Here is a 25,942-nt window from a genome sequence, read left to right on the forward strand (position 1 = left end):
CCCCGCTCCCCCCCCAGCTCTTCCCCCACGCCGTGAGCTCCCGATTTCATTTCAAGAGTGAGACAATAAAATCGGTTGCATGGGGAGGGAGGAGGGGAGGTGGAAGAGAGAGGGAGAAATCGAATTAAACGCAGAAAGTTTTCTAAATATATACGTGTGTGCGCTCTCTGTTCTCCTTTGGTTCCTTTCCATTTAGAACAAGATAATAACTCAGTCCCCTGGACAAGTTGCCAGTTCTAAAAATGTCCTCATACATTGTGAAACTGGAAAAGTTTTGACTCAGTGTCTAATATTTCCCGAGGCGAACTGGTATATTGGCAGAGAGCATGAGCTTGGATACACAAGCGTCTGTGTTTTTTTTTTTCCCCTGAAAATTGCTTTGCATTAAATTTCCTCAGCTTCAGAATTATCTTTACTCGCCTCCAGCTAAACTTGATTTTTTTTTTACCAAGCGCTTGATCTGTTGGCGAATGAAATCTGAGAAGAAACCGCAGGCCCTAAGTGGCTGTAATTTAATTGATTTTATCATAAATCATCAACTTCATGAAGAAGCAAAGTTTTCATTGAAGTAAATTGATATTAATGGACACTTTCTGAAATCTAGCCATATAGATCTGTATGTTGTTGGTGCTCCCACTTCTCCTCTTTTGGGACAGAAGATTTGGGTGGGGGAGTATTTTTCCACACTTCTATCTTTCTTTTCTCCCACACTCCCTAAAAACGACTTATTGCAGCGTGGGGGATCTGAGCCCTGGCGTGGCGAGGTGGGGGGGAGCTGGAAGCTCAGTTCCTCTTTGTGGCATTTTACAGCAAGGGCGAAATCCGGGAGCACCGAAACGAGGCTCTTCTGGGTGGATGAACATCGAGCAGCTGGGCTTCTTCGGGTTGTTCCCTTAGCTAGGTTGTCCGCTCTGCCCAGGGGCTTGGGGGCGTCGGGATGTGATATTTCTGGCAAAAAACACGTGCGTTGCAGCGAGGTGCATCCCGGCTCGGCCAGACTTGCTCGCATCCGTGTTAAAAATAGAAATAGGATTTAAAACCTCCTCTTCCATCTGCCTGTCCTCTGCTGTGTTAAACATTGTTGTTCCCAAAGCTTTCCCTCCTAATTAAAAATTAACTAAGAACCCGGGAAAGAAGGGAGCCCTTTGATATGGTGATAAGTTTGACAGACCAAATACCCGTACCGTAAGAGAGGATTTTAGCAAAGGGCAGTGGCTCTCCTCTGTGCCCATTGGTGGCCGTCTGTGGGGCGATTGCAGAGATGTACACTGAGGGTAGAATGCGGGACTCGGTGGTATCCTTATGGTTCCCTACAGAAGATAAACATTCGGTGAAAACATCACAAAACAGAGAAATATAATTTATTAACAGCTCTTCTTTCTCCCTCTCCTGAGACTCCCTGCTCAAAAACTGTTAGTCTTTGTGAATTATCACTTGAAAACAGGTAAAATGGAGCTTATTTCTTCTCCCAGGTTCCTTCTCCCCCATGCTCAGGCCGTCTTCCAGCGACAGCCAGGTCCCGGATTCAGGCGAGTACCACTGCAAAAATAACCAAATTTCTTCCTTTTCTCAAAGAAGCAACCACGGTGGTAGCGTGGGTGCCTGGACCTCCTGGGAGGCGAAGGAAGGGCAGTGGGAGAAAAGTTTTGAATCCTCAAATCCTCTTTCTTTCTTTCTTTCTTTCTTTCTTTCTTTCTTTCTTTCTTTCTTTCTTTCTTTCTTTCTTGGGGGGTGGGGGGGGGTGGGCAGCCTGGACTAGGGGCGAGGAGCCCGTCCCCAAGGCCTCCGAGCGCTGCCCCGCCGCCGGCAAGGCAGAGAAGCCCCCTCCGCTTCTCCTGTCCCCTAACCCCGGGTGTTTCCCCTCTGTCACCGTCGTCTTCGCCGTTTGGCTGGACGCCGAGGCTTTGGGAGCGGTGGTTGTTGCGGTCGCTTTCCTCGTTAGTGTTTGTTCGTCTCCTTCGCCTTCAGGACAAAAGATTAAAAGGGGGGCGGGGGTGTGTGTAGAATTAAAGAGAGCAAGCGAGAGAGAGAGAAGAACGAGCAGCTGGAGCTCCCCAAACCCAGGCCAGTCCCAGCTGCGGCGGCAGGGAGCAAGGGGCATCGGCTGCCTGGGAAGTTTGGGAAATTTGCTGATGGGGGAATTCGTGCGACTGGAGGGGGAGCCGGTCATTTACCAATTCTGTATAAAATAGGGAAAAGGTTGACGCGTCCCAGTCACGTGAGCACATAATTCAAGCTATTATTTTGGCATTTGGAGTGGGGGTGGAGAAGAAAAGCGGGGATGGTGATTCCCAGCCCGCCTCCGGTGAGCCGCTCCCCAAACACCCCTGTGCACCCGCTGGAACCGCAGCCCGCCTGCCTCGCGCACCCCAAACCCACCCCGCCCCGACCCCGTCCCGACCCCGCCTCAGGTTTTGGCGACGGGGCGGGAGAGGGGTGGTGCGGGGATGCGAGAGGCTGCGGGGGGCTGCGGGGGGCTGCGGGGCTGCCGGGGGTGCGGGGGTGCCGGGCACCCACCTCACAGCAGCCTGGGAGCGGCGCGGGGCCGGGCTTTGGTTTGTTTTGTTGTTTTTTGGAGACAATTCAAAAGCACTTCCGCTGAGCGATCGTTAACCTGGTGAGTTATTGCTCCTCTAAGCAAAGGTCACGGGGAGAAAAAGGTCTAATCTGTCAAGGAAAAAACACTGCTCACTCAGGTTCATTTTGATTTCTTATCCGGGCTGGCTTCTGTTTGGGGTTTCAGGAGGTCCTGGACCTTCCGTAACTCCCCCCTCCCTCGGGCTCTCTGTTTGAGGAACGGGAGCGAGGAAACCCAGACTCCTTTAGACCAAAAGCAAAAGGACCGAGGGCGGCTGAGCAGCCCCCGGGGAGGCGGTGGGTGCCGCGGGGGCCTCCACCCTGCCCCGGTGAGGGCCGAGCAGGGGCTGGGTGGGATCCGCACCGCCTCTGAGAGAGAAATTAATGCAAAGCAGATAGAGCAAAGCCCCCCAGTCAAAACAAAGAACATCGGGGGAAAAACTCGCTCCGTCCGTCGCTCTCCTGCCTTTACTGCAAGGGAATAAATTAAAAACAATGAAAAACAAACAGGTCCCCGCCCCCGGAGCCGTTATTTACGCCAAATCTTTTTTGTTTGTTTGTTTGTTTCTCTTTTCCCCTCCTCCCTCCTGCAACCACTCCAAATAAACGCGATTTTCCTCTTTTCTCCACCTCCTCTCGGTCTGCCCTCTTCTCCCGGGCCCGGCGTGGGAGGAACTTGCCGAGACTCAGATTTCGTTTGCCGAGTTCACAACGCAGAAAGGGTGGTGGTTTTTTTTTTCTTTCTTTCTTTTTTTTTTTCCTCTTTACAAATTTCTGTGTGTACTCTTCAGAGGCAACTGAAAAGCCCCAGTTAACCGGGGAAGGTTGTGATGTAAGTGGAATATTGCCAAAGCTGTGTATTAAAGTGTGCGCTCATGTAATAATAATACTAATAAAAATACAGCTATGGGCCGCCGACTAGAGAAGGTCACGAGCATCCGCGGGTGATTTATGGACTCGGGGATGCTGTCACAAGCAGAGTGGGGGTGTGAGGGGAACATTTTTATTTAAGATTAATAACATCAACATACAGAACGGAAACGGGATTATTAAAGCGACTGAATGTTTCCCAAAACGAAAATATTTTTAAATGAGATTGCTTTTTCTTTCTTCCCTTCTTTTCCCTCTCTGAGTCCTTCCTGCGAACGTGGCGGCGGTAAATCTCGGTGTGGCTATAAAAACGTTACGGCTTGATATCGTTAATTCTGATACCAAATCTCTGCTGTGCGAGCGGTGTCCTCGGACACCATAAAGCATCCCCCCCCCCTTCGTGGCGATCCTCCGACCAAACTGGAGTGCGGGAAAGAACAGGCCCCCCCGGCCCCCTTCCTAATCCCCAGTCCTTCAGGAAAGCGGCCTCGTGCTTTCCGCGATGTTTCCTGTCCTTGGACTCGGAGCTAATTAACCGCCTGTGCTTAACCCCGAGCCCCCCGGCCCCGCCGCCTCCTGGACCCCCCCGGCCCCGCCGCCAGTTTCGCCAGCGCGGCCCCCGGCGGCCGGTCCCGCGGGGGCGGCGGGGGAGCGGGGGCAGCCAGGCGGCCGCATCGGGGTTTTACGGCAATAAACCTCAAAAGCCCCGTGCCCCCCCCCCCCCCCCCCCCCGGCTCAACTCGGGTACGAACGCGCGGCGAGCGGTGCGCTCCCTGGAAATGCCGTGGCGGTTCGGATGAGGAGTAACCTCCGAGGGGAACTGCTGGGGCTTTTGTTATTAGAGCCTGTCTTCTCCCCCATTCCCACCCAGCATTTCTCTGTATGATGAATTCCTTTTGCATTCCCTTGTCCACGCTTTTCTGACCGAAGTTTCATACTTTTTTCTTCCCCCCCTTCAGTTCTTCTCCTTTCTCAAAGTCCACCACAGCCTCGTATTTGCTGGACCGGACATCCGAGAATTGGTGAGTTTTGCTGAATATCCTACCTGGTCCCTCTCCCTCTGTCCGTCTCTCTGCATCAGCCTTGGAAGCCATTCCTGCTGCAGTCACCCAGCGTGACCCCCCCCACCTGCACGGAGCACGGTGCCCTGGATTTCAGTATTTTCATTTTGCTACTTGCTTGTCTTTAAACTTTGTGATTTATGGCCGTAACTTTGAGGGAGTGTTTTAAATGGAAGATATTTCCTGTACTCCCTTTGAAGGGAAAGCCAGTCAGATTGCAACATTTGCTGCCAATTTTGTGCGAGGAAGTTACATTTTAAAGAAAAATAAGCTGCAACCAAAGCAAAAATGGTAATACACAGCAAGCCTAAAAACTCTTTAGAAGAACTCAACACATAAACGTGCAACGACCTCCTTATTTTTTTTTCGGCTGCCAGTTAAGCTTAAAACAAAATTTTGCACTTCAGAGGAGTTACTTGCAGAACCCGAGATACTTCTGATTGCCTAGGTACCGTAATAAGTCAGTGGACATCCATATTCAGAAACCTACAGAGTACTTCACCTACAGAGAAGTCTTTAAAAAGAGTCCGCGACAGTTTTTCCTCTCTCCTTCCCTGGAGTTTCAGCGCCGGGGGCTCCAAAATATGAACTAACTTGTAGCAGAGGATTTATTTTGGAGCACTTTATAAAAAGTCACACGGGGATAAAAAATCGCAATAGGGATGTCCCCGGTCGAAACTCCCACTTCAGAGATCTGAACGTTGCAGTCAGAAAAATAGCTGGAAACACCGTAGTCCTTGGGATAAGACTTTATCCATCACCTAGAAAACCGTGGCTGTCCAACTCAGAGTTAAGTCCTCTCAAAACTCAAATGTTTGCTTGGACACACTTCTTTCCCCTTTCCAGAGTCACTCGCCTAAGGTGAAAAAAAAAAAAAGAAAGGCGATGCAGCCCCCCCAGCCGGGGCATGCCTTCCCCGCGAAGTCCACAGAGCCCTTCTGGTCACTCCTTGTCTTGTTGCTAAACGTAAATCCCCCCCGTCAGCACTTAGCCGAAGGAGCGAGCGCCAGAATTAAAGGAGGGAAGATAATTGCGATGGGCAACAAAAGTAGCACTTAAAAAAAAAAAAAAAAAAGTGCAGACACCTAAATTCTTTGCCCTGCCTTCCTCCCACTCGCCAGCCCCTCCTCGTCACGGACGCTCCCCAGAACGCAGCTCGGCGAGTTTCTGGGAGCGGAGGAAGGCGTGCGCCTCGGGCCGCACAGCGGCACCCCGAGCGGCACCAGCGGCTGCCCCGACCCCCGGCCTCAGCGGTCGCGTCCCCCCGGTGCTCGCGCCCCGACCCCCCCGAGCCGCGGCTCCCCCCCGCGGGGCCGGGAGCCGCCCGCAGGCAGCGGCCGGGACGCGAACTCCGCGCGAGTTCCGCGGGGCCCCCCCGGCTCCCCCCGCGCCCCGGAGAGGCTGCGGGGCCGCCCCCAGCCCCCCCCCCCCAGCCCCCAGCGCCCCCCGGCTCTGGGCCGCCCCGGGGGGGGCCTCTCGCCGCCGAAGGGCCGCGGAGGGGCAGCGGCGGCTGTTGAAAGCGCCGCGACTGCAGCCGGCAACGGGGGGGGGGGACACACCATGACTATGTTGAAACGGTTTATTAGCATAAATTGACACCTAATTGTTAAACACGTGAATCAAAGGCAAGCTTTGCTATCTTTCTGTCTAGGCCTCTGTCCACCACGTCTGCAATTAGCATAATTTTTCACTAGTGACGCTGTTTGGGAGGCTCGTTGGCTTTGCCCAGCAATCCAGCCCAATTCTTTATTTTTAAATATCCCCTCCGCTTTATTTCCCCCTCGCCCCCCGCCCTCCCCGTAGCCTGGATTCTTTTCGTTATTATTTTAATCCTAGCCAAGCATTGCATAGTTAAAGGGGGGGGGGGGGGTTGTGTTCAGCTTTTCTTTCTTTCTTTTTTTTTTTTTTTTCCCTTCTCCTTTCCCTTCTTCCCCTTTGCTGTGGTAAAGCAGAGGCCATTGTTATCAGTGAGCAGAGCGTACCAGTCTATAGGGCAACTAGAATCTCAGGGTTTGTCCATTCAAAGCCCTCAGTTTTTCTGCACATCTTGGAAGCTGGAAAGCATCTTGATTTTTTTTCTTCCCAAACGGAGACAGAGACAATTTGAGCTGCCGTAACCGAAAGCTCCACTGGCTGAGCCCCCTCCCCCCTGTTTTGGCTTTTTTTTTTTTTAATACATTTATACATACATATGCTGGATTTTTTCCTCTCGTGTACTCCTTTAACGTTTTTAAAGGAAGGGGGTCATTCCTTGCTTATTGATTGCGTGGATGCTGGATGTGAAAATATATTATGTCTGCCTGTGCTTTGCTCGTCAGAGACTAAGGTAAGCCGGACTCAAATAGGCTATCACTTTGTGAATGGCGGAGTATATGTCCCAATGATTTATGACCATATGACTCCAATCTCGGTTCAAGAAGAGTTCACAAGCTTTAAGCTTCCTTCCACGCAGAGGCTCTTTTGCAGCCCTCATCCAGGGCCCTTTTCCCCTGCTTTACAACTGGGGAGTTAGGCTTGGGGTGAAGCTCGGTTGTGGGGGAGGGATGAGGGAAATTTTAGGAATGTGTCTCTATTTTCCAGGCATATGCACCGCAAGGCAGTCGCTGGGATCTGAGGTCTTTCTCAGCAGCCGACTTATTGTTAAGGGCATGTGTAGGATATTTATTATCGATAATAATTGAAATTAAACCCGGGGCTATTCCTGTTTTCACCGGCTCCGGGCAATATTCCTTAGGAGGGGCGGGGGGAGGGGAAAGGCGCTGCTCTTCTTCATAAACAGAGCCAGGTCGGGAATTTAGGATTTCCAACATGGAGGGAACGGTTTTACGAGGAAGACATCCGCCTTAGAGTTCCTCTACCTTCTTCCCCCGGGCGCTGGATTTCCCTTCGCCCGCAGCCCTCTCCCCTCGCGCCTTTCCCCTCCCCGATTTTATTTCCGTGCCCCCGAAGCTTCGCCCCCAAAAGTTCCTGGCGAGGAGTTGTGGTTAAACGTTACGGCTGGCAGAGCGAAACTTGGAGCGCGAGGAGACCCCGGCAAGGACCCTGCCCGGCTTTAATTGGAACAGGAGATAATCGAATATTTATTATTCTGCCTGAGATTTTTTTTTAAACAATTCCTTGGAGTAAATAATTAGGATTGCGGCCGTCCTCGGCAAAGATAAATGAGCGGCATTTGTGAGGCGCTGAGAGATGAGGTACAAAGCAAATCTCTGGAAGCCACAAGCGAGAGAGCTTTTGGGCGAAGGGGACTGTAAATTTATTTCATGGCCTTTTTTTTTCTAAAAAAAAAAAGCCTGTTATTTTTAGCTGCTTTCGCTGAACCTCTTCACTCGGTTCTCTTTTCAGTTGGTTTTGCTTTTTTTTTTTTTTTTTTTTTTTAAGAAACCTATGCCAGACAGGAAGGCCTTGGAGAAATTCCCACCTCTGCCCTTCTAGACATTTTCAGCAAACCTATTCATAATAACGGCGCTGCTGTTTGTTAATTAATTCACAGCTTCTCAGCTATGGTACTGGAGTATACTTTTTAATAAGACTTATTTATCATGGTGCGGGAACCAGAGGAGAATAACTCCCAGCAAAGATATAATTCTCCCTATAGACAGTAATACATCTCGGTGGAAGATACAATACAGATTTGGGAATGCATAAAGGATTTAATCGGTGTAAAAAGCAAACCAGTCCCTTCGTGGACACTGTCTGAGGCTATGTTAGAAGTATACGGAGGTTTCGTCTGCCATGGCAGAGGAACACAGCAGTCAGGGAAGGGAAGAGAAGGGAACGGAAAAAAAGATGTTATTTATTGTTGAGCTGTGGCTCCTGTTAAACCCCAGTACTCAGAAATATCACATTAGATTCTATCTCCGCAGAGTTTATTTTATTTTATTTTATTTTATTTTATTTTATTTTATTTTATTTTATTTTATTTTAGAGAATGAAAGAGCCCAGATAAAATTAAATATACAATAGGTACAATTAAATATACAATGGATATCAATTTCAAAACAAAATGTTCAGTGGCTCCTTGCAAACTCTGAGCTGCAGAGAGAAGTCACTGCCTTTTTAAAAGATGTTAGCTACACATCAGATTATTTTCAGTAATAATAGTTTTCATATTTCTGAGGGTATTTTTACTCTGTCTGCATTGTAGAGAAAGTTTATGTTAGAAAGAAAGAAAAAGAAAGAAAGAAAGAAAGAGAAAGAAAGAAAGAAAGAAAGAAAGAAAGAAAGAAAGAAAGAAAGAAAGAAAGAAAGAAAGAAAGAAAGAAAAAGAAAGAAAGAAAAGAAGGAAAAGGACAGAGAGAGAAAGAAAAGAAAGGTTTCATTTTGTAATTTGAGGTTTTGAATTGGGTTTTTAGACTTCTAGGGCTTGGACTTGGGGAGAGAGGAATGATGGAAAATCAACGGGCTACAAAGTTAGGAGCAAATGGTCTGGTGACACGTTTGTTTTCTAAGGGAAAAAAAAAAGGCAATTAAACTGCTTTTGGAATTACATCTTGGCAACAATAGTTCCAGATTCAAGAGCAATGAGTATGAAGCACTGTAGGCAACAAAAGGGTATGTTTTCTAAATACAACCTGTGCTGCCAAAGAAAGAGAGAGAGAGACCAACAAACAGGCTGAAGGAAGCACATTCTTGAATTCATGCCCCTGCTTAAATCTGCTTAAAATATTTGCCCCGAATTCCAAAGACATTGTGAGTCTCTGTGTAAACAGCAAATTGAGCCAACTGTGTCAGGACACTTTTACCTGGATAAAACATATCAACTATTGGCTGTTTTCAGTTTTAGAACAAATATACCAGAGAGTGGCCTTACAATAAACTCAGCATACTGTTCTGACTCTAAAACATCCTGCTGTTTTTTATGTCTGCGAATGGCTGATTTGAATAGGTCAGGGATAAGAAGGCACGAATCTCATTCCTCTCATGCTTGTAGCTAGCAATTATCTGTTCCATATTCTTGTATTTACGTTAATGTGCACAACTGCACATGGATCTGTGTGTGCTACCCCCCTCAATGGGTATATGTGTGTATTCCTATGTGTATATATAGAGAGATGAGAGATAAATATAGATGTAAATAGACGTAAATAGATGTAACCACATGTACTTACTGAGCATGTGCGTAGTTATACAACCTCGTTGTTATGCTCTGAGAAAAAAAGGGGCAAACAAACAACAACCAGGAAAACTACTCCTAAAAATCAGCTCAACACTTTTGCACTAAAACATCTGATGAGCTTTCTTAGGCTGCACACAGGACAAAATCTGCTCAAAGCATCTGTTCACCCCGTTCTGCAGGACCCTATTCATGTCATGTGCCTTTCAGGCCCCAAGATGGATTCATAGGCTGGGTACTATTATTGTGTGTTTTCTCCTAACCTTTCAGGTCAGCTTCAAATAGACAGCTGGAAACGGCCTGTCACGTGGCCTTGGGGTGCCAATGTTCTGCCATAGGGGTGTCAAGACCCTGGTAGCCGGAAAAATCATTTTGGGGAATCCCAGAGATGCAGAAGACAACATACTACGACAGCTCCACGCTCTTTGGGGGCTACTCCTATGGGAGCACCAACGGGTTCGGCTACGAGGGTCCGCAGCAGCCCTTCCAGCCAGGCTCTCATGTGGAGAGTGACTATCAGAGGTCTGCCTGCTCCCTCCAGTCCCTTGGCAACACAACCCCTCACGCAAAAAGTAAAGACCTGAATGGGAGCTGCATGCGTCCAAGTTTGCCCCAGGAGCACCATCCACCTCCAACTGTCTCGCCGCCCCCAAACCCTGCCACCAACAGCACCAGTAGCAACAGCAATAACCAGTCAGGGAGCAGTAAAAGTGCCCCCAGCAAAGCCAACCTCAGTGCAAACGCCAGTCTCACCAAGCAGATTTTCCCCTGGATGAAAGAATCGAGGCAAAACTCCAAACAGAAAAACACTTCCCCTAGCACAGGTACACTGTTCTGCTCTTGTAACCATCTGTTTTCCTAACTTGTGAGGTAACAGAGCCACTGTCCGGAGGGGTCTTTTTTGGAGGAAGGTTGGGGGGGAAGGATCCAGAGAGGATCCAGGTGCTGGGCATGATCCCAAGCAGCCTTGGCCCATCCTGCAGTGCTGACCGAACCCTTGGTTGCTTCTGAACATAACCAGGGCACCTCGGGGAAGTGCAGCCAGGTGGCTGTACACAGCCAATGTCTGGCCGTGCAGATGCAGACACCCAGAAATGTGCACCCCCGATCAATCTAGAGATGAGAAAGCCGAGTGCTTGTTTTCTTCCTTCCTCTCTGCCTCCAGACACAGCAGTAAACATGGTGCTCTCTGACTGTGTGTGCCTGTAGGGAGCATATGCATAAATACGAGGCTATTTCTGCATGCATACACACATGCATCTCTAATGCAATCACAGATAAAAAATCAGTATAGAAATAGCACTGTTGTGACAAATGCACTCACATAAGCTCTGCAGCATGCACTTCACTACATTAGTATCGTTTATCTATTATATACATGCTTATATTACAAAAACATAGGTACAAATGCGATTTGGTGTTTAACAATGTGCGTGTAAATATTTCTGTTACACAAATATGAGCTGCACACAAGATGTGTATGTGTATTAACACCTTGGCAAACAAAGTACCTCCCAACACTGACCCATGTTAATATTAATTGGCTTTGCAGTGAGTGCCCCCCTGCCAAATATTATTTTCTCAAAATTATCTGTTGAAAATAATCGACTCCTAAATAAATGGCCCTGGAATCCTTTTCTACATGACATGATCAAATTTTCATAAACCAGGGGCAGCTTTGGAGAACAGAACTCTTAATAAATGACATGATTATGGAGTGCAGGCTAATGCAAGGGGGTGAGGGAAGGGGGGGGGGTTGAACTCTTGTGCCTGTTCCAGGATTTATTAAGAAACGATGCATTCAATTTCTGCATGTAAGTAATTATCTTTTATTTCATTTCGCGGCCAGCAGAAACCTGCAGTGGCGAGAAAAGCCCTCCAGGCTCCTCGGCCTCCAAGAGAGCCCGCACAGCCTACACCAGTGCTCAGCTGGTGGAGCTGGAGAAGGAATTCCACTTCAACCGCTACCTGTGCAGGCCCCGCCGTGTGGAGATGGCCAACCTGTTGAACCTCAGTGAGAGGCAGATCAAGATCTGGTTCCAGAACAGGAGGATGAAGTATAAGAAAGATCAGAAGTCAAAAGGCATGGGGTCTTCTTCTGGAGGGCCTTCTCCCACCAGCAGCCCGCCCCAGCCCATGCAATCCTCCGCCGGATTTATGAATGCCTTGCACACCATGAGCAGTAACTACGATGCCCCCTCACCGCCTTCCTTCAATAAGCCCCACCAAAATGCCTATGCCATGCCAACTAACTACCAAAACCCCATCAAAGGCTGCCCCTCCCAACAGAAGTACACCAACACGGCCCCTGAGTACGACCCCCACGTGTTACAAGGGAATGGGGTGGCCTACGGGACTCCCAGTATGCAGGGAAGTCCCGTCTATGTTGGAGGTAACTATGTGGATTCTATGCCCACCTCTGGCCCATCCCTTTATGGCCTCAATCACCTGCCACATCCCCAGGCAGCCAGCATGGACTACAGCGGGCCTCCGCAGATGCCTCCGAGCCAGCACCACGGACCGTGCGAGACCCACCCCACCTACACAGACCTTTCCACGCACCACGCATCTTCTCAGGGCAGAATCCAGGAGGCGCCCAAACTGACCCACCTGTGATAGGGAGCAGGGACAGGCTCGAGTCGACTGGATGGGACCCCGACATGGGACAGAGAGGAGGGGAAGAGGGCAGGACTGGCTTCAGAAGCATTTGTGTTGAGCTGTTTATTGTTTTTCTTTCGCTGATGGTTTTTTTTCTTTCGTTCTTAGGTTTTTGTGCTTGCCATTATTATTTCTGGGTTCCATTAGGCACAATTTCCAACCATTTCAGTATTTACTGCCAAAAGCAGCTTTCTCTCTGAAGAGATATACCTCCTGTGGGTCAACACAAATGCTTCTGAAGCTGTTTTTGGGTAGATCTGTGGGAATCTAGCAGATTTTTTAGAAGCAACATCCTTAATTTTCAAACAAACTACAGATTACCGCTGGTAATTCTTGGACAGTGGACAGCAGAATAGTCAGCCAGCCAAATCTTAAACAGTTGGTGTCTCTGCATCTACAGAAACATGCACACCTGTCTATATAGGCAATCAAAAGAGATTCCCAAGAAAACTACCCTCCTCTTCAACATCTTCTCTAGAAAAACGTTGTGCTTTCCTTTCCAGCCTTCAGAGGAAGGGCATCCTTTTTTGATGAGTAACTTCCCACCAATCCCCACATAAACTGCAAATATACACACCTGCCAACGTGTAGCATTCACACTCTTCCCCTCTTACCCCACCTCCCCTCTCAAAAATAATTAAAAAAATAGAATAAGAGAGGTCTAAGAATTGAAAAAGGTTCAGGAAACAAATTTCTGAAATGCCTAAAAACCCAACCACACTAATAGCAGTCCAAAGAGAGGGAGAAAGAGTTGACAGGTCTGAATATTTTTCCACCTTTGCCACTGATACTGTGAAGTTTCCATTTTTCCATTCGATGACACCGTTGGTTGACTTTTTTCTTTTTTTTCTTTTTTCTTTTTTTTTGGGGGGGGGGGAGGGAGCGGGGGGATTTTCCTTAGGGTTCATTAACAGAAAAGCAATCTTAAGACTTAGAAGTCCTATGCTTCTTTCCTCCTCTTCTCCTGACCTTACGTGAAAACAGGGTATATTTGAACAAATTGAATGTCCTCCAATCGAAGCAGAAGTGAATGGATCTCTAGTATTTGCTAATGCTTTCTTGTCTGGACATCTTTGTTGCACTTAGAGTTTACATATAATGGGTATAAAAACAACTTTGAAGGGTGTCCGTCCAACTCAGTCGAGATGTCCTTCAATAGGTGTGTGTTCTGGTGAACATTCATATATATTTATTGGTTATAGCCAGTTTAAAATATTTTCCTTTTTGTATTATTTATCCCCAATATTATGTATTTATATGAGGAAAAAAAAAAGAATCAAATTGTACTTTTTTAGTATTTACTTGTTATAAAGGACATTGTGTTTCCTTGTCATTGTACAACAAGCTTATTTTAGTTATTGTAATTTAGAAGGACCAGTAGTTTTATGTTACCTTCGTACTTATGAATAATGTAATTAGTTCTACTGGAGGCATGAGAGCAGAACCAGCCTGTAATTGTATAGTCCCGGTTAGAAGAGCTAGAGCTGACCCCTCCCTCCCACCTCGCCCTCCTCTCCGGAGTTCTTTCTTTGTTCTTACAGTAGTTATTTTATTTCCTTGCTTAAGGGTTGTCTGTTGAACAATTCTTGAATAAACTTTCTGTTATCAATTTTATCTCGTCCTATCAGTCGGATTTAAAAGCAGAGAAAGAGAAAGAGAAAGAGAAAGAGAAAGAGAAAGAGAAAGAGAAAGAGAAAGAGAAAGAGAAAGAGAAAGAGAAAGAGAAAGAGAAAGAGAAAGAGAAAGAGAAAGAGAAAGAGAAAGAGAAAGAGAAAGAGAAAGAGAAAGAGGAAAGAAGAAGGAGAAGAACGGGAAGGAGAAGAGGGAGAAGGGGAAGGAAGAGGAGCGAGCGAAGTCCCGGAGGGGCCGGGGCCGCTCCCGCTCCCGCCGCCCCGGGCCTGCTCCCGCCCGCGGCCACAAAGGGCTCACGTGGCGCGGGGCCGCGCTGCCATTGGGCCGCCGCGAGCACAAAGGCGGGCGGCGCACAAAGGGCGCGGGCCGCGCGCGGGGAGTTCCGCGGCGCCGAGGCGCTGCGCGGGCACGGCCGCGGGCACGCGCCCTCCCCGAGGCGCTCCGTCGGAGCGGGGAGGCGGGGGGGGGCCGGGGCCGGGGCGAGCCCCGCGGCTCCGGAGGGGGCGAGAGGCTCCGCTCCCGCGGCTGGCAGAGGGGGAGGTGTAGGTGTAGACGCTGCCGGGCGGGGAGGCCGGGCAGGCTTTAGGAGGTACCGGGGAACACCGACGGCAGGCCCGGGCCGTGGGAGTGCAGCACCGCGACGCCGGGCCTGCCGTGTGCCCGTGCCCGCCCCACGCGGGTACGCGCAGCCGGGCACGCCCGGGGGTGCGCGGAGAAACGGCCGCGTGCGGGGGGGGCGGCGGCACGGAGCCGGGGGAGAAGCGGCCCGGGCTGCTCCCGGCCCCCACTCGTGAGCGGGTGGAGTTCCAGGTTAACGATCACAGCCCCCGCGCAACGGTAAATAACAGCACAAAAGAAAGACGGGGCTCGTTTTTCTCCCAGGACTGGGGCTCGCCTGTGCCTACCCGCGCAGAGAGCAATTCGCCAGTCGGGGATGCTGTAAGGCAGAAGCACAAAAGCGTGCGAGCTCCGCTTGGGATCGGATGAAATAAAAGGAGCTTGGCCTGGGCTGGCGTTCGGGGGCTGTTTTTTTCCCCGGTCGCCGAATGCAGCGTTCTCAGTGCCACATCCCGGTCGCCATGTTGCTGGGGTTTGTGGCACGGATTCCCGGGAAGCGGCTAAAAATGGGTACGGAGAAGCCAACGGCGAGGAAGGAGCACGGCTCGTGCTCCCGTCATGGGGGTTCTCGGCTGCCTCCGTCCCTGTAACCCCTCGCAGCCTCCGGCTTAATTTGCGCCCCCGCGTTGCAGACGCAGACACGGCTTTGTCTTCAATGAGTGCGTTTCCCAATCGCTCGCTAACCGTGCGGATTCCTTGCTGCTGGGCGATGCCTTTCCCCTTGAGTACGGGGATTTGTTTTTGTTCCTGTTGCCTCCGCACGGCGCGTGGGAAAAAAAATAAATTACTCTTTCCCGGATATATTTTGTTTCGTTTTGTTTTGTTTTGCTTCGGCACTTCAGTGTCAGTAAAAGCAGCGAATCCCGTTGGGGCAGGTTCCCTTTTACACCCCAAACTCCCCTGCTGCACCCCGGTCCCCCGGTGAACCCCACCGCGCGTCCCTCAGAGAGCAGCGAGGAACCGGGAGCCTAAAGACAAAGCCCGAAACCGCCAAAACGCCACTTTAGTCCAAAAAAAGCAAGAAATGATCGGAAACCAAACTATGAATTAGGACGTCAGTCCCTATCTGACAGGATTTATGTTTATTTCGATGAGAACATCCACGGATAATAAGTTTTTAGGGAAATTCTGCCAAACTCTAAAGCCCTCAATCGAACTGCGTTTTGTAATTTTAGTTTTAGTTTTTATTATTATTTTAATTTGTATTTGTCGTTTTGCTAAGCTGTGGTTGGGTATCTATTTCAGCTTTAGATTTATTATGTGTTTCTCTAAAACCCGTGCCACCCACACGGATGCTTTAACTGACAAAAGTTTCTAGGCTTCTCCCTGTGTGAATGCAGCCTGCCAATCCTTCTCTGCTGCAAAAAGGGAGAAATGGAGCTTGACAAAACAAACTAAAACCCAGCCAGATTTCCTTTTTGCAGCAGCAACTTTTTTTTCCCTAGAATTTTTTATTTTCTACAATTCCCGAATTCTGGGCCCTGGATTAAACTTTTCGACTCTTTCCTGCTTGAAGTAACTCCTTAGCAAAAGCCAAAATTCTTTGCTGAGTGAGTTAGGCCGAGCTGTCAAATTCTTTCAAGAAAAAGATTGATCGTTTCTCTCTTCTTTTCGGTTTGTGTGGACCTGGCCACTTTAAAAGAAAAAAAAAAAGAAGAAAAAGAAAAAAAGAACAACAAAATCTTCTTGGGAAATGACTTTTCATTTTATTTATTTATTTTGTAAACTCTGGAAGTGGAGCTGTTTATTGGCAGGGAGAAATGGGGGAAAAGGGGTGGGAAGGCAGAAATGCGATTTCAAAGGTATCCGTGACCTTAAAAACACGTTTGGCTTTTAAGGAAAGCGTAAAGGGTCTGTTAAGAGTCGCTTTGGAAGCAGGATTACGCTGTTTCTTTTAAAGTAGTTTGACGAGGTAAATCTGGCCGATCTACCTGGACTCGACGTGAACGCCCACTTGATTTCCTTAGAGCCTCATACCCGGGCTCAGCCACCAAGCTGCGGACCGGACCGCCCCGCAGCACATCCGCACAACGGGCCCGCACCCGCGGCGGTGCCGAGGGCCCTGCTCGCCTGCGGTTCGGGGCCTTCTCCTCGGCTGCGGGCGGGCACCTCGGGCGGGCAAAGGCCCTTTTCCCACGTCCGCCTCCCCCGGGGGGAACCAAATGTCCCGAGCCCAGCGACGGCGTCGCCGCGGGGCCGCCCGGCACCGGCAGCACCGGGCAGCGCGGGCAGCACCGGGCAGCACCGGGCAGCACCGGGCAGTGCGGGCAGTGCGGGCAGCACCGGGCAGCACCGGGCAGTGCGGGCAGCACCGGGCAGTGCGGGCAGCACCGGGCAGCTCCGGGCAGTGCACGCAGTGCAGGCAGTACGGGCAGCACCGGGCAGTGCAGGCAGTGTGGCCAGTGCGGGCAGTGCGGGCAGTGCAGGCAGTGCGGGCAGTGCAGGCAGTGCGGGCAGCACCGGCAGCACCGGGCAGTGCGGGCAGTGCGGGCAGTGCGGGCAGCACTGGGCAGTGCGGGCAGTGCGGGCAGTGCGGGCAGTGCGGGCAGTGCGGGCAGTGCGGGCAGCACTGGGCAGTGCGGGCAGTGCGGGCAGTGCGGGCAGTGCGGGCAGTGCGGGCAGCACCGGGCAGCACCGGGCAGTGCACGCAGTGCAGGCAGTGCGGGCAGCACTGGGCAGTGCAGGCAGTGCAGGCAGTGCGGGCAGTGCAGGCAGTGCACGCAAGTGCAGGCTGTGTACGCAGTGCGGGCAGTGCGGGCAGTGCACGCAGGGTGGGCAGTGCACGCAGGGCGGGCAGTGCGGGCAGTGCAGGCAGCACCGGGCAGCACCGGGCAGTGCACGCAGTGCAGGCAGTGCGGGCAACACCGGGCAGTGCGGGCAGTGCGGGCAGTGCAGGCAGTGCGGGCAACACCGGGCAGTGCGGGCAGTGCACGCAGAGCAGGCAGTGCGGGCAACACCGGGCAGTGCGGGCAGTGCAGGCAGTGCGGGCAGTGCGGGCAGCACCGGGCAGTGCAGGCAGTGCGGGCAGTGCGGGCAGTGCACGCAGTGCAGGCAGCAGCTCCTGGCCCGCTGGCCCCGCGGAGCCGCCCGCAGCCTGCCGAGGAGGGATGGCGGGGATGCTCTTCTGGGGATCTTCCCTCGCCTTTTTTTAATCAATTAAAGAAAATAATGCGTTCTGTTTGCCACCAGGCCCCGCCTGCCATTGGCCGCGGATGGCCACGTGACCACGAATTGGCTGCAATTTCGCCCCAGTCTCGAGTTTAACAGAGCAAGGTCCCCATACGCCTGTATTATCAGCAATATAACAATTATAAAAAGCCCGAGAACCATCATCATCACTGCCATAAAAACTGAGGCCCTCAGATTTCTTCCTCTCTTCCCCTCCTCCTTCCTCCCCCCCTCCCGCTTTTTAAACCCTGGGCCCTGGAAAAGCCATGAATTTTGAATTTGAGAGGGAGATCGGGTTTATAAATAGCCAGCCTTCGCTCGCAGAGTGCCTGACGTCTCTTCCCGCTGTCCTGGAGACATTTCAAACTTCATCAATCAAGAACTCGACATTAATTCCTCCTCCTTTTGAGCAAACCGTCCTCAGCCTGAATCCTTGTTCCAGCAGCCAAGGAAGACCGAGGAGCCAAAAAAGAGCATCTCATGGCCTGCTCCAGCCCCAGCCTCCGGCACAGCCCGGCCCCTTGGCAGCGGAATTCCCCTGGATGAAGGAGAAGAAATCGTCCAAGAAAGCAACCCAGGCTCCATCCTCGTCTTCCTCCTCTTCCCCCCCATCATCTTCCTCGTTGCCGATCCCTGCCGCAGGATCTCCCGCAGGTTCGTATAATAAGGGGGTGAGGGGGTGTTTGCTGAAATCGGAGAGGATTCGAATGATGAACAGTCCCCGCCGTCCCACCAGCAGCCCTGCCCTGGCCCCCCGACAGACTTTGCCCCGCACCTCCCCGAAACTGTGTCACGCAATAAAATGCACCGCAGCAATGTAAACCGCCGGGGGGGCGGGTATTTATCCCCCCCTCAAATAAAAGAGAAATTGCTGCAACTTCTGCGAAAGCAAAGAGATTTCCGGGGGAGTCGGGCTCTTTATGAGCTACAGCGGGGAGACTTGGCAGCTGAGCCACAGCTCCATTTTCTTGACTTTCCCTCCCAGCCTTGATTTTCTTTACAACCTACAGGGAAAATAATAATAATAAAAAAAAGAGCGGAGGGTGGAAAGAAAGACGTGAGGGTAACTCTGAGGCTGCTGCGAGCAAGATGAGGAGGCAGAAAGACGGAGAGCAGGGGTCCCCAGCATCCAGCGCAGTGGGGAGAGCCAGCTCGCCATCGCAAAACTGATACACCCCCAAATCCTCCAACCTCCAGGCAAACTAACATCTCCCCAAGGCGTCCCTTGGCCAGGGAGCTCAGTAACCCTGGCCAGGGACCCTCCTTCCCCCGGGACAAAATGTGTAAGTGTAATTTACTGTTTCGGTATTTTCCTAGCACCGTTCAGGTAAAAAATGCTCAGGCAGAAAGGCGGACACCAGAGCTCATTGGCCAGATAACACAGGAATCGAAGCCCACAGCGTCAGTCCCTAACCTACTGGCAGGGAAAAAAAAAAAAAAAAAAAAGGAAAAAAAAGAAAGAGAGAGAGAAAAACTGGGTCGAAATTCCCCATGTCTGCGAAGGGGGCAGAGAAGAAAGGTTTCTAAAGGGAGAGGCCAGGGAGCAAAATCCTTTCTCCTCCTTGGGGGCAAGGGTACCGGAGAGCGATTTCCAACCCTCTTCCACAGTGGGAAGAGCTTAATTAAACATTTATCTTCTCTCGCAGCGGCTCCCCAACCCTCCCCCCACCCCCGCTCGGTAGTGCGGGGCACGTCCTGCCCTGCCCGCAGCAAGGAGGGGACGGATCCAGACCCTCCATCCGCGCACCGGCCCCCCTCCCTCTTTTGCAACGTGCGGTTTTGTGTGTTTAAGACACCCAGGGGCTCGCAGACACCAGCGGCTCCAGGAGGCTCCGGACGGCGTACACCAACACGCAGCTCCTGGAGCTGGAGAAGGAATTCCACTTCAACAAATACCTCTGCAGGCCCCGCCGGGTGGAGATCGCGGCTCTGCTCGACCTGACCGAGCGGCAAGTCAAGGTCTGGTTCCAGAACCGCCGCATGAAGCACAAGCGGCAGACGCGGCACAAAGAGCCCCCCGACGGGGACGCCGCCTGCCCCGGCCCGGACGAGGGCAGCGACGCCCTGGACGAGGCCGAGGACGGCCCCGCGCCGGGGCCCAGCCGCGGCCAGGCGCGCCCCGAGCCGCCCGGGGGCCCCCGGAGCCCGGCGCAGCCCCGCGCCGCCGCCTCCCGCCCGCAGCGCGCCCGCCCCGGCGGCCGGGACTCGCCTTCGCCGCCGGAGCCGGGCATCTTCTCGGCAGAGCCCTGCCCGCAGCTCTCCCCCGGCCTGCAGGACTCCCTGGGGAGCCCCCTCCACTTCTCCGAGGAAGACCTGGACTTCTTTGCAAGCGCACTTTGCGCTGCAGAGCTGCAGCACCTGAATTTCCAGTAGCGGGCCCGCTCCCCGCCTGCCGCTGCTGCCCCGCCAGGCCGAGGCGCCCCCAGCCCCGCCGCCAGCTGCCCCCGGCTGCGGGGACGGGGGGCGCCCCCGAAATCGCCCCCGAGCCACCACTCGTTCAATCACCCCCCCGAGCCCCAAACTCTTTCTTCCGAGACTGCTCGATTTGCGGGACCGGAATCACACTCGCAGTATTTATTTTACGAGGCTCACATAAAAGAGCAGGGTTTTTATTGTTATTATTTTGTAATTAAAACCAAGTTCTTAATTATAGGCTTTTTTCTTATTTATTTTAAAGACGGCGCCCGATAGTTCTCACGCACATCAGACATGTCAGGCCTCGAGAGAAAACATTTGTAAATCCTTCAAGTGACTTTCTCAGGAATCAGAATGAGACTTTTAGATTTCTTAATAAAATGATAATGATAATGATAATAATAAAACAGAGGAATTTTCTTTCCTCTTTTTAAGTTTTAGATGTAGACTATTTATTAAAATGTTTTAATAGTAAATGGCAAATTATTTATTGTACATTATTTTCATAGAGTAAATAAATGCCTTTATAAAACTAAGAAACGTGGGTTGCTATATATTTCATTCGAAATTGTTTGTTTTTTTTTTTTTTCCTAAATCAGTCTCCTTCCTCTTCCCCGATTTGCAGCGATCTGGTGTCTTTATAGTCTGTTCATGTGCATTGAGAGAGAGGACAAAAGAAATTGCTCCCAAACAATATTGCAAGAGGCTTCGTGGGTCAGAAATATTTGCCCTGTTCCGTTCTGTCTGCATTTTCTTTGAGCTTGTTTTTTATTGTTATTTTTTTTTTAAATGAATCGAAGCCGGGTATTTGTTTCCCATGCTAACGCTCGCTGGCGTGTTTTTGTGACTCAGACTCCCTCCCGTAAGCACGGCTCGGGCCGAGGGGAAGGCAGCACAAAGGCGGCGCCGCGGAGCCCCCGCACATTCCGCTCCCGTGCTGGGGGCGGGGGCGCAGCCCCCTGCAGCCGTTCCCGCAGCCCGGCCCGGAGCGGCCAGCGCTGCCCCTTGCCGTGGGCCCGCTCCACCGTCTCTCATCGCTTGCAGCAGGAAACAGAAACGTGCCACATCGCAGTTACAAGTAATTTAAAGAAAGAAAATGCTAAAAAGGGGGATTTCGAGTAGGAGCAAAACATGGGTGGTGCGAGCCATCATTTTGGCCAACAAATAAATGCTACAGAGGGCAGAGGGGGAAGAGATTAGCCTGAAAGAGACATTTCTTTTTTCCTCCCCCGTCTTTTTAGCAGCAAAACCCAGAAAACCTCCGGCCTCGTAGATCTGCGGTCTCCTTCCGCAGCAGTTCGCGCAGCTCTGTCTCGGCTCGCGGATCCCTTCACGAACGCGGTCTCGCAACATGCGATTTTAATCACAAACCTCACTATCAGGGAGGGAGGGCGAGGCGGAGGGGGTGGGGAGGCTTATGAATGGAAGGGGGTCAGCGCAGGAATCAATCGCGGTGACACCCAAAATAAATCACGTTACGTCTTTGCTAAGTCACCGGTGGTTCCTCGGGCACGGCACAACCCCGGCGGGCGGCGTCTGCGCGCGGGGCGAGCCCGGGGGCGCCGCGGGCGGGGGGCGAGGGGGGCGCGGGGAGCGCGGGGAGCAGCCGAGCGGCCCCTACCCGCGGCGCTGCCCCGGCCCCGGCCCCAGGGCCAGCGGAGGGCCGGCGCAGGGCGGCCCGCGGCGGCCGGGGGCGGCGAGCCGCGCCCGGAGGGGCCTGGCCCCGCGGGGCTCCCCGGGGCCGCGGTCTCCGTCCCGCGGGGCCGTTCCGGCGCTCCGGCGGCCGGGCGGAGCCGCCCCCCCGCGGGCCGGGGCCTGGGAACGCGCTCGCTCGTTCTGTGCTTTCGTGCTGGGGGCGTCGGAGCCGGGCTCGCTTTCCGCTTCGGGCAGTAAAAAGAAATAAAACGAAAGAAAGTAAGGCCTCGACAGATGTTCTCGAAATTGCTGTGCGAAGATCTGGGTTATCGCTCCCCGCCGGAACAAAGGCAGGCTGGTTTTACGGCTACCTTTTCACTCGGAATGACACCGCTGGCCTCCCTCCCAATCAAGCCAGCAGACGTTTCCGACCTGCTAACAGCTCGCTCCGGGAAGGAGTCGGTTTATACTGAAAATGGAAGTGGATGGCGGTTACGACACGCAGGTGAACGTTACCAAAAGCACCCTCCCGTCGACGAAAGGAAGCGGCCGGTGCGCGGCCCGCGGGGGCTGCAGCCCCCGGCCGGGAGTCGCCCCCCGCTGCGCCGCCCCCTCTCCCGACTCCTTCGCTCTAGAAGTCCTCGAGCCAGGCGGGGGGGTTGGGGGGGGGGGGGGGGGAAGCCCAGGCCCAGCCCCAGTACCACAGAAGGCTATTCATTATCTTTAAGTTTATTTAATATCTCCAGCTTCTGGAACATACTCAGCGGCGGCGTTGGCGCTGCCAGACGCTGTCTATCAAAGCGCCATTTGTTCCAGCGCTTCTCAGATCCCCCCTCGCCCCCCCCGCCCCGCAGCACTCCCGAGCACGGGCTTGTTGCGGGGCGGCCGGAGCCGGCTCTCGGTGGCGGGGGGGGGGGCCGCGCAGCCCCCGCGCTCGGCGCTGCCTCGGCCCGGGCCGGGGCCGCTCCCGCGCCCCGCCGGGCTCGCGCGTGTGCGCGTCCCGTGCGCCTGGGGCCGGGCGGCGCTTCTCGTTCGCCCGAAGCCGCGCACGTACGCGTCTCTTGGCGAATGGAGCTCGCAGCGGATCTCCACGGCGCACCCGCCCTTTCCGCGTGGAAGGGAGGAGGGGAAGCGAGAGGCGGAGGGGGACGCGCACCCCTTCCTCCTCGGCGTCCCCCATGCGGCGCGGCCCACGCCGGAGCAGACCCGGGGTGGGGTGGGGCGGGAGCGGGGGGCTCCACCGACGTACACCCTGACACCTTATCAATACAAATCTCTAACGAGGGCCCTTCTGCAGGTCGTAATGACTTCTCAAAGTTGCTGCAGGTCTAGAAAGCATGCCAGTCACAGCCACAGATCAATTCTACACCCACGGAAAGTGACTTAATAAATGGAACCTCGCCAGTTATTATCCTTGCTAACAGCAGGCCCTTTCTTATTTGTCCTAATTAGCAAGACTGAAATGTCGGAGGAAAGAAGGGGAATATTCAATAAAATCTAAATTATTGAATGACTGTAAGATTTCGCCATCAGTTCAGCCATTCTTTACCTTCTTCAAAATGTCAAACAAATGGGGAATGCATATTTGCAACCCTGCCCTTCTGTTCTGTGCAACTGGAGGGCATACATTAAGCATATTAAGCGTATTCAGCTCTTGATCGTTGTCAAAACACTGCAATTGCCTCACGATTATTAACCTAGAAATATGCAAATGAGATACGCTCGCACGTGTTGTAGGGATGCTAAAGTAATATTTATCTTGTGCTGGTCTAGTCTGGGGATGTATTTGCTAAAGAGCTACTTGAAGCCCTGAAGATGTTGAACTAACCCATTAGAGCCATGGGAAGGCTCAGGGCGGAAAACCTTCTGTGAAGGAAACGCGGGCGAGACCGAGTGGCAGGCCCCGAGCCTTTGATGTGAGAGGTGGGAAGCGGTTACTTCTCCCGGGGAATCACCCCGACCGCCCTCCGGAGCTGCCGGTGCCAGACCCCGGCTTTCCGGGAACTACTCTGTTTTCTCAGCTGAGTGGTAGCATTTGTCCCGCATTGAATGCATCCCCGTCCTGACTGGCAGGAGCTTGAGAAACTTTCCTAAGGCTCCATCACCGTCAAAGCAAGGAGCTGGGACAGGGCACCTTCCTCTGCTCGCCCTCCTGGCACCTCCCGCCTCCACCGCAACTTTGCCGGTTACTCTTTTCCCCTCTACACACCGCGAAGGGGGAACTGAGTGTCGGATTCAGAGAAACTACCTTAGGAAACGCTGCTGTTAACCCAGGTGAACCTAGGTCTCGAAGCCAGGGGGATACTGTTTAGAATCACTCTGGTTTTCATCAATAACGCTGACCTACCACTACCGGCAATACCGATGCAGATGTGAATAAAGCCAAGTACGTCGGGTCTAGGTGGAGCTAGCCCACGTCTGGTCCGCTGGGTGCTGATAACTGCAGGGACCGGAGTGAACCCTAAGGGCTTGGGGCTCCCCGGTTCAGTCCCGGCCCTGCACCCCCCAGCGGGGCTGCCGGCCCGGGCAAGGCGCCCCTGTGCGCAGGAGGGACACGGAGCTCTCCTCCCCGAGGCTTAAGCGAACCTCGGTGGCCGGACGAGTGGACTCGAACACACGCACCTCTGCCCTGGGGACCACGGAGGCACAGCCGATGCGAGTCACAGGCAACCAGGACGGGTTCCCCGAAGCCAGCGGGAGGAGTTTGATCTTTCGACGCACGAGGAGGTGGGATTTGAGGGGGTCGTGCCACACTCAGAAAAAGAAATACAGAAACAGCTATTTCTCACCCTAATCTTCCACTCAAAGTGTCACTCAAGAGACCGAGAACAGAAACCATGTCTCTCTGCCCGGCTAAGAGGGTTTCCATCCGCCCCCGGGGGTTGGTGACAGCCCGTCCAGAGATCTGCACGAACTGACTCCAAGCCAAGCCGCCAAATGCCCGGCGGCTCTTGGGGCGCAGCAGATGCCCGAGACGGACATCGCGCTCCAGCCGCCCCCGGGGCCCGGCCCGGCCTTCTGCCGGCGCCCGAGCGCGGCAGATAAGAAGGGTTGTATCTTATCTGAAGTGTCTCGTATTCATTCTGCAGCACGGAGATAGCACCGTGCTTGTAACTCATGCAAGGGATTCCCTTCAGCATCTCTTTGGAATCCCAAACTTTGAAGCATTTTCCCATACGATTTTCTCTCTTCAGTTTTTAGACTTAAATATACGCAGGCTTAGTAGGCCATGATTTAACCATGCCACATGGTTACCGAGGCTGTAAATTTCTGACAATTTCTAAGGACAAGTCCTTTTTGGTGATAACAAAGTCCGCAGCCAAACACGCATCCCGAGCGTCAGCGCTGCTTCTTATAAATCACCCCGCGAGGAGCCAGAACTGACATTTCTTACGCACGACACAAACTTTCTCCGCAGAGAGTTATCTTTAACTCCAAAACGAAGCATCTGTAGACTCTGTGTGCTCTGGAGCCTTTGGAAATGCTCCACCTCTTCTGTGTTGCCTGCATAGAAAACTCCCAAGTCTGCCCCGGGTAAAGATTTCTTACAAGAAAGAAACGTCTTCAGAAGGGCCTTATCCTTCGTGTCAGGCAAGTTGTCTCAACAAGTAAAGCGGCTCTTAGGAAAGAGCAAAATCCCCTTTGGTCTCTCCCCAGGCTGCTGCAGTCCTGAGTGTCACGGGGCTTGCTTTATGCCGCTAAAAGAAAGACATCGCACTCAATAAAAGCTTTATTTTAGTAAGATGCCTTCATCGGGTTGGAACGAAAGGCGTGGTTTTCTCGAGGGGGCCCAAAGCCTCGTCCTCGCTAACAGTGCAAGCGCGTGGGTGTGCTTCCACCCGGGGCAGCAAGCCCACGAGCTGCCCCACGTTTTGTCACGCCACGGCCCTCTGCCTCGCGGGGGCGGAGGGACCAAGGGCACTGGGGGCGTTTGGGCACGAGAACCCTCCTGCCACCGACAGCTTCGCGGGAAAAATGATGTTATTCTCGGTTCTTATCTGCTTATCAGGCTGGGTGTGGGTGGCAACGGCTTCCAAGGCGTGCCAGGCCCTGGGCTGGAAGAAGGCCGAGGAGGGAGCTCCCCCTGTGCTCCCTCCTTTCCTCCTCCACTGACCGACCGCTCTCGTGGGCAACGCGTTCTTTCTCCAGGAATCAAAGACCTGAAACCTCCCCACTGGCCCTCTCTGCTCAC

The 25,942-nt window shown here is 52.6% G+C and overlaps 2 protein-coding genes across 13 annotated transcripts in view; both read left to right on the forward strand.

The window, feature by feature from the left end:
- HOXB3 (homeobox B3) overlaps nucleotides 1–13,896 on the forward strand; it is a 53,867-nt gene extending 39,971 nt beyond the window's left edge. For 3 of the 12 annotated variants that reach the window (XM_080564687.1, XM_080564682.1, XM_080564683.1), the window contains exons 3-5: nucleotides 4,407–6,834; nucleotides 9,895–10,448; nucleotides 11,474–13,896. In XM_080564687.1, the coding sequence (XP_080420813.1) occupies nucleotides 10,013–10,448; nucleotides 11,474–12,240 (1,203 nt within the window). In that variant the 5' untranslated portion in view covers nucleotides 4,407–6,834; nucleotides 9,895–10,012 and the 3' untranslated portion in view covers nucleotides 12,241–13,896. Of the gene's footprint in view, nucleotides 1–1,729; nucleotides 2,618–4,183; nucleotides 6,835–9,894; nucleotides 10,449–11,473 lie in introns of those variants that run through there. The other 9 variants (XM_080564680.1, XM_080564685.1, XM_080564688.1 and 6 more) reach the window with 6 other exon arrangements.
- Nucleotides 13,897–15,453: 1,557 nt separating this feature from the next.
- Nucleotides 15,454–21,587, forward strand: HOXB2 (homeobox B2). Its single transcript, XM_080564690.1, has 3 exons — nucleotides 15,454–17,292; nucleotides 17,348–18,354; nucleotides 19,493–21,587. The coding sequence occupies exons 2-3, from the start codon at nucleotides 17,967–17,969 to the stop codon at nucleotides 20,071–20,073; spliced, it is 969 nt and encodes a 322-aa protein (XP_080420816.1). The 5' UTR covers nucleotides 15,454–17,292; nucleotides 17,348–17,966; the 3' UTR covers nucleotides 20,074–21,587.
- Nucleotides 21,588–25,942: the final 4,355 nt, after the last annotated feature.

Source organism: Anser brachyrhynchus (assembly GCF_964034855.1).
Source record: "Anser brachyrhynchus genome assembly, chromosome: 22".
NCBI classification, from domain to species: domain Eukaryota; kingdom Metazoa; phylum Chordata; class Aves; order Anseriformes; family Anatidae; genus Anser; species Anser brachyrhynchus.

Bases quoted from the DNA above. Each gene is read 5' to 3' on its own strand.
- HOXB2 (XM_080564690.1), top strand. From the start codon at position 17,967: ATGAATTTTGAATTTGAGAGGGAGATCGGGTTTATAAATAGCCAGCCT. The intron at 18,355-19,492 runs GTTCGTATAATA...TGTGTGTTTAAG, and splicing joins TGCCGCAGGATCTCCCGCAG to ACACCCAGGGGCTCGCAGAC.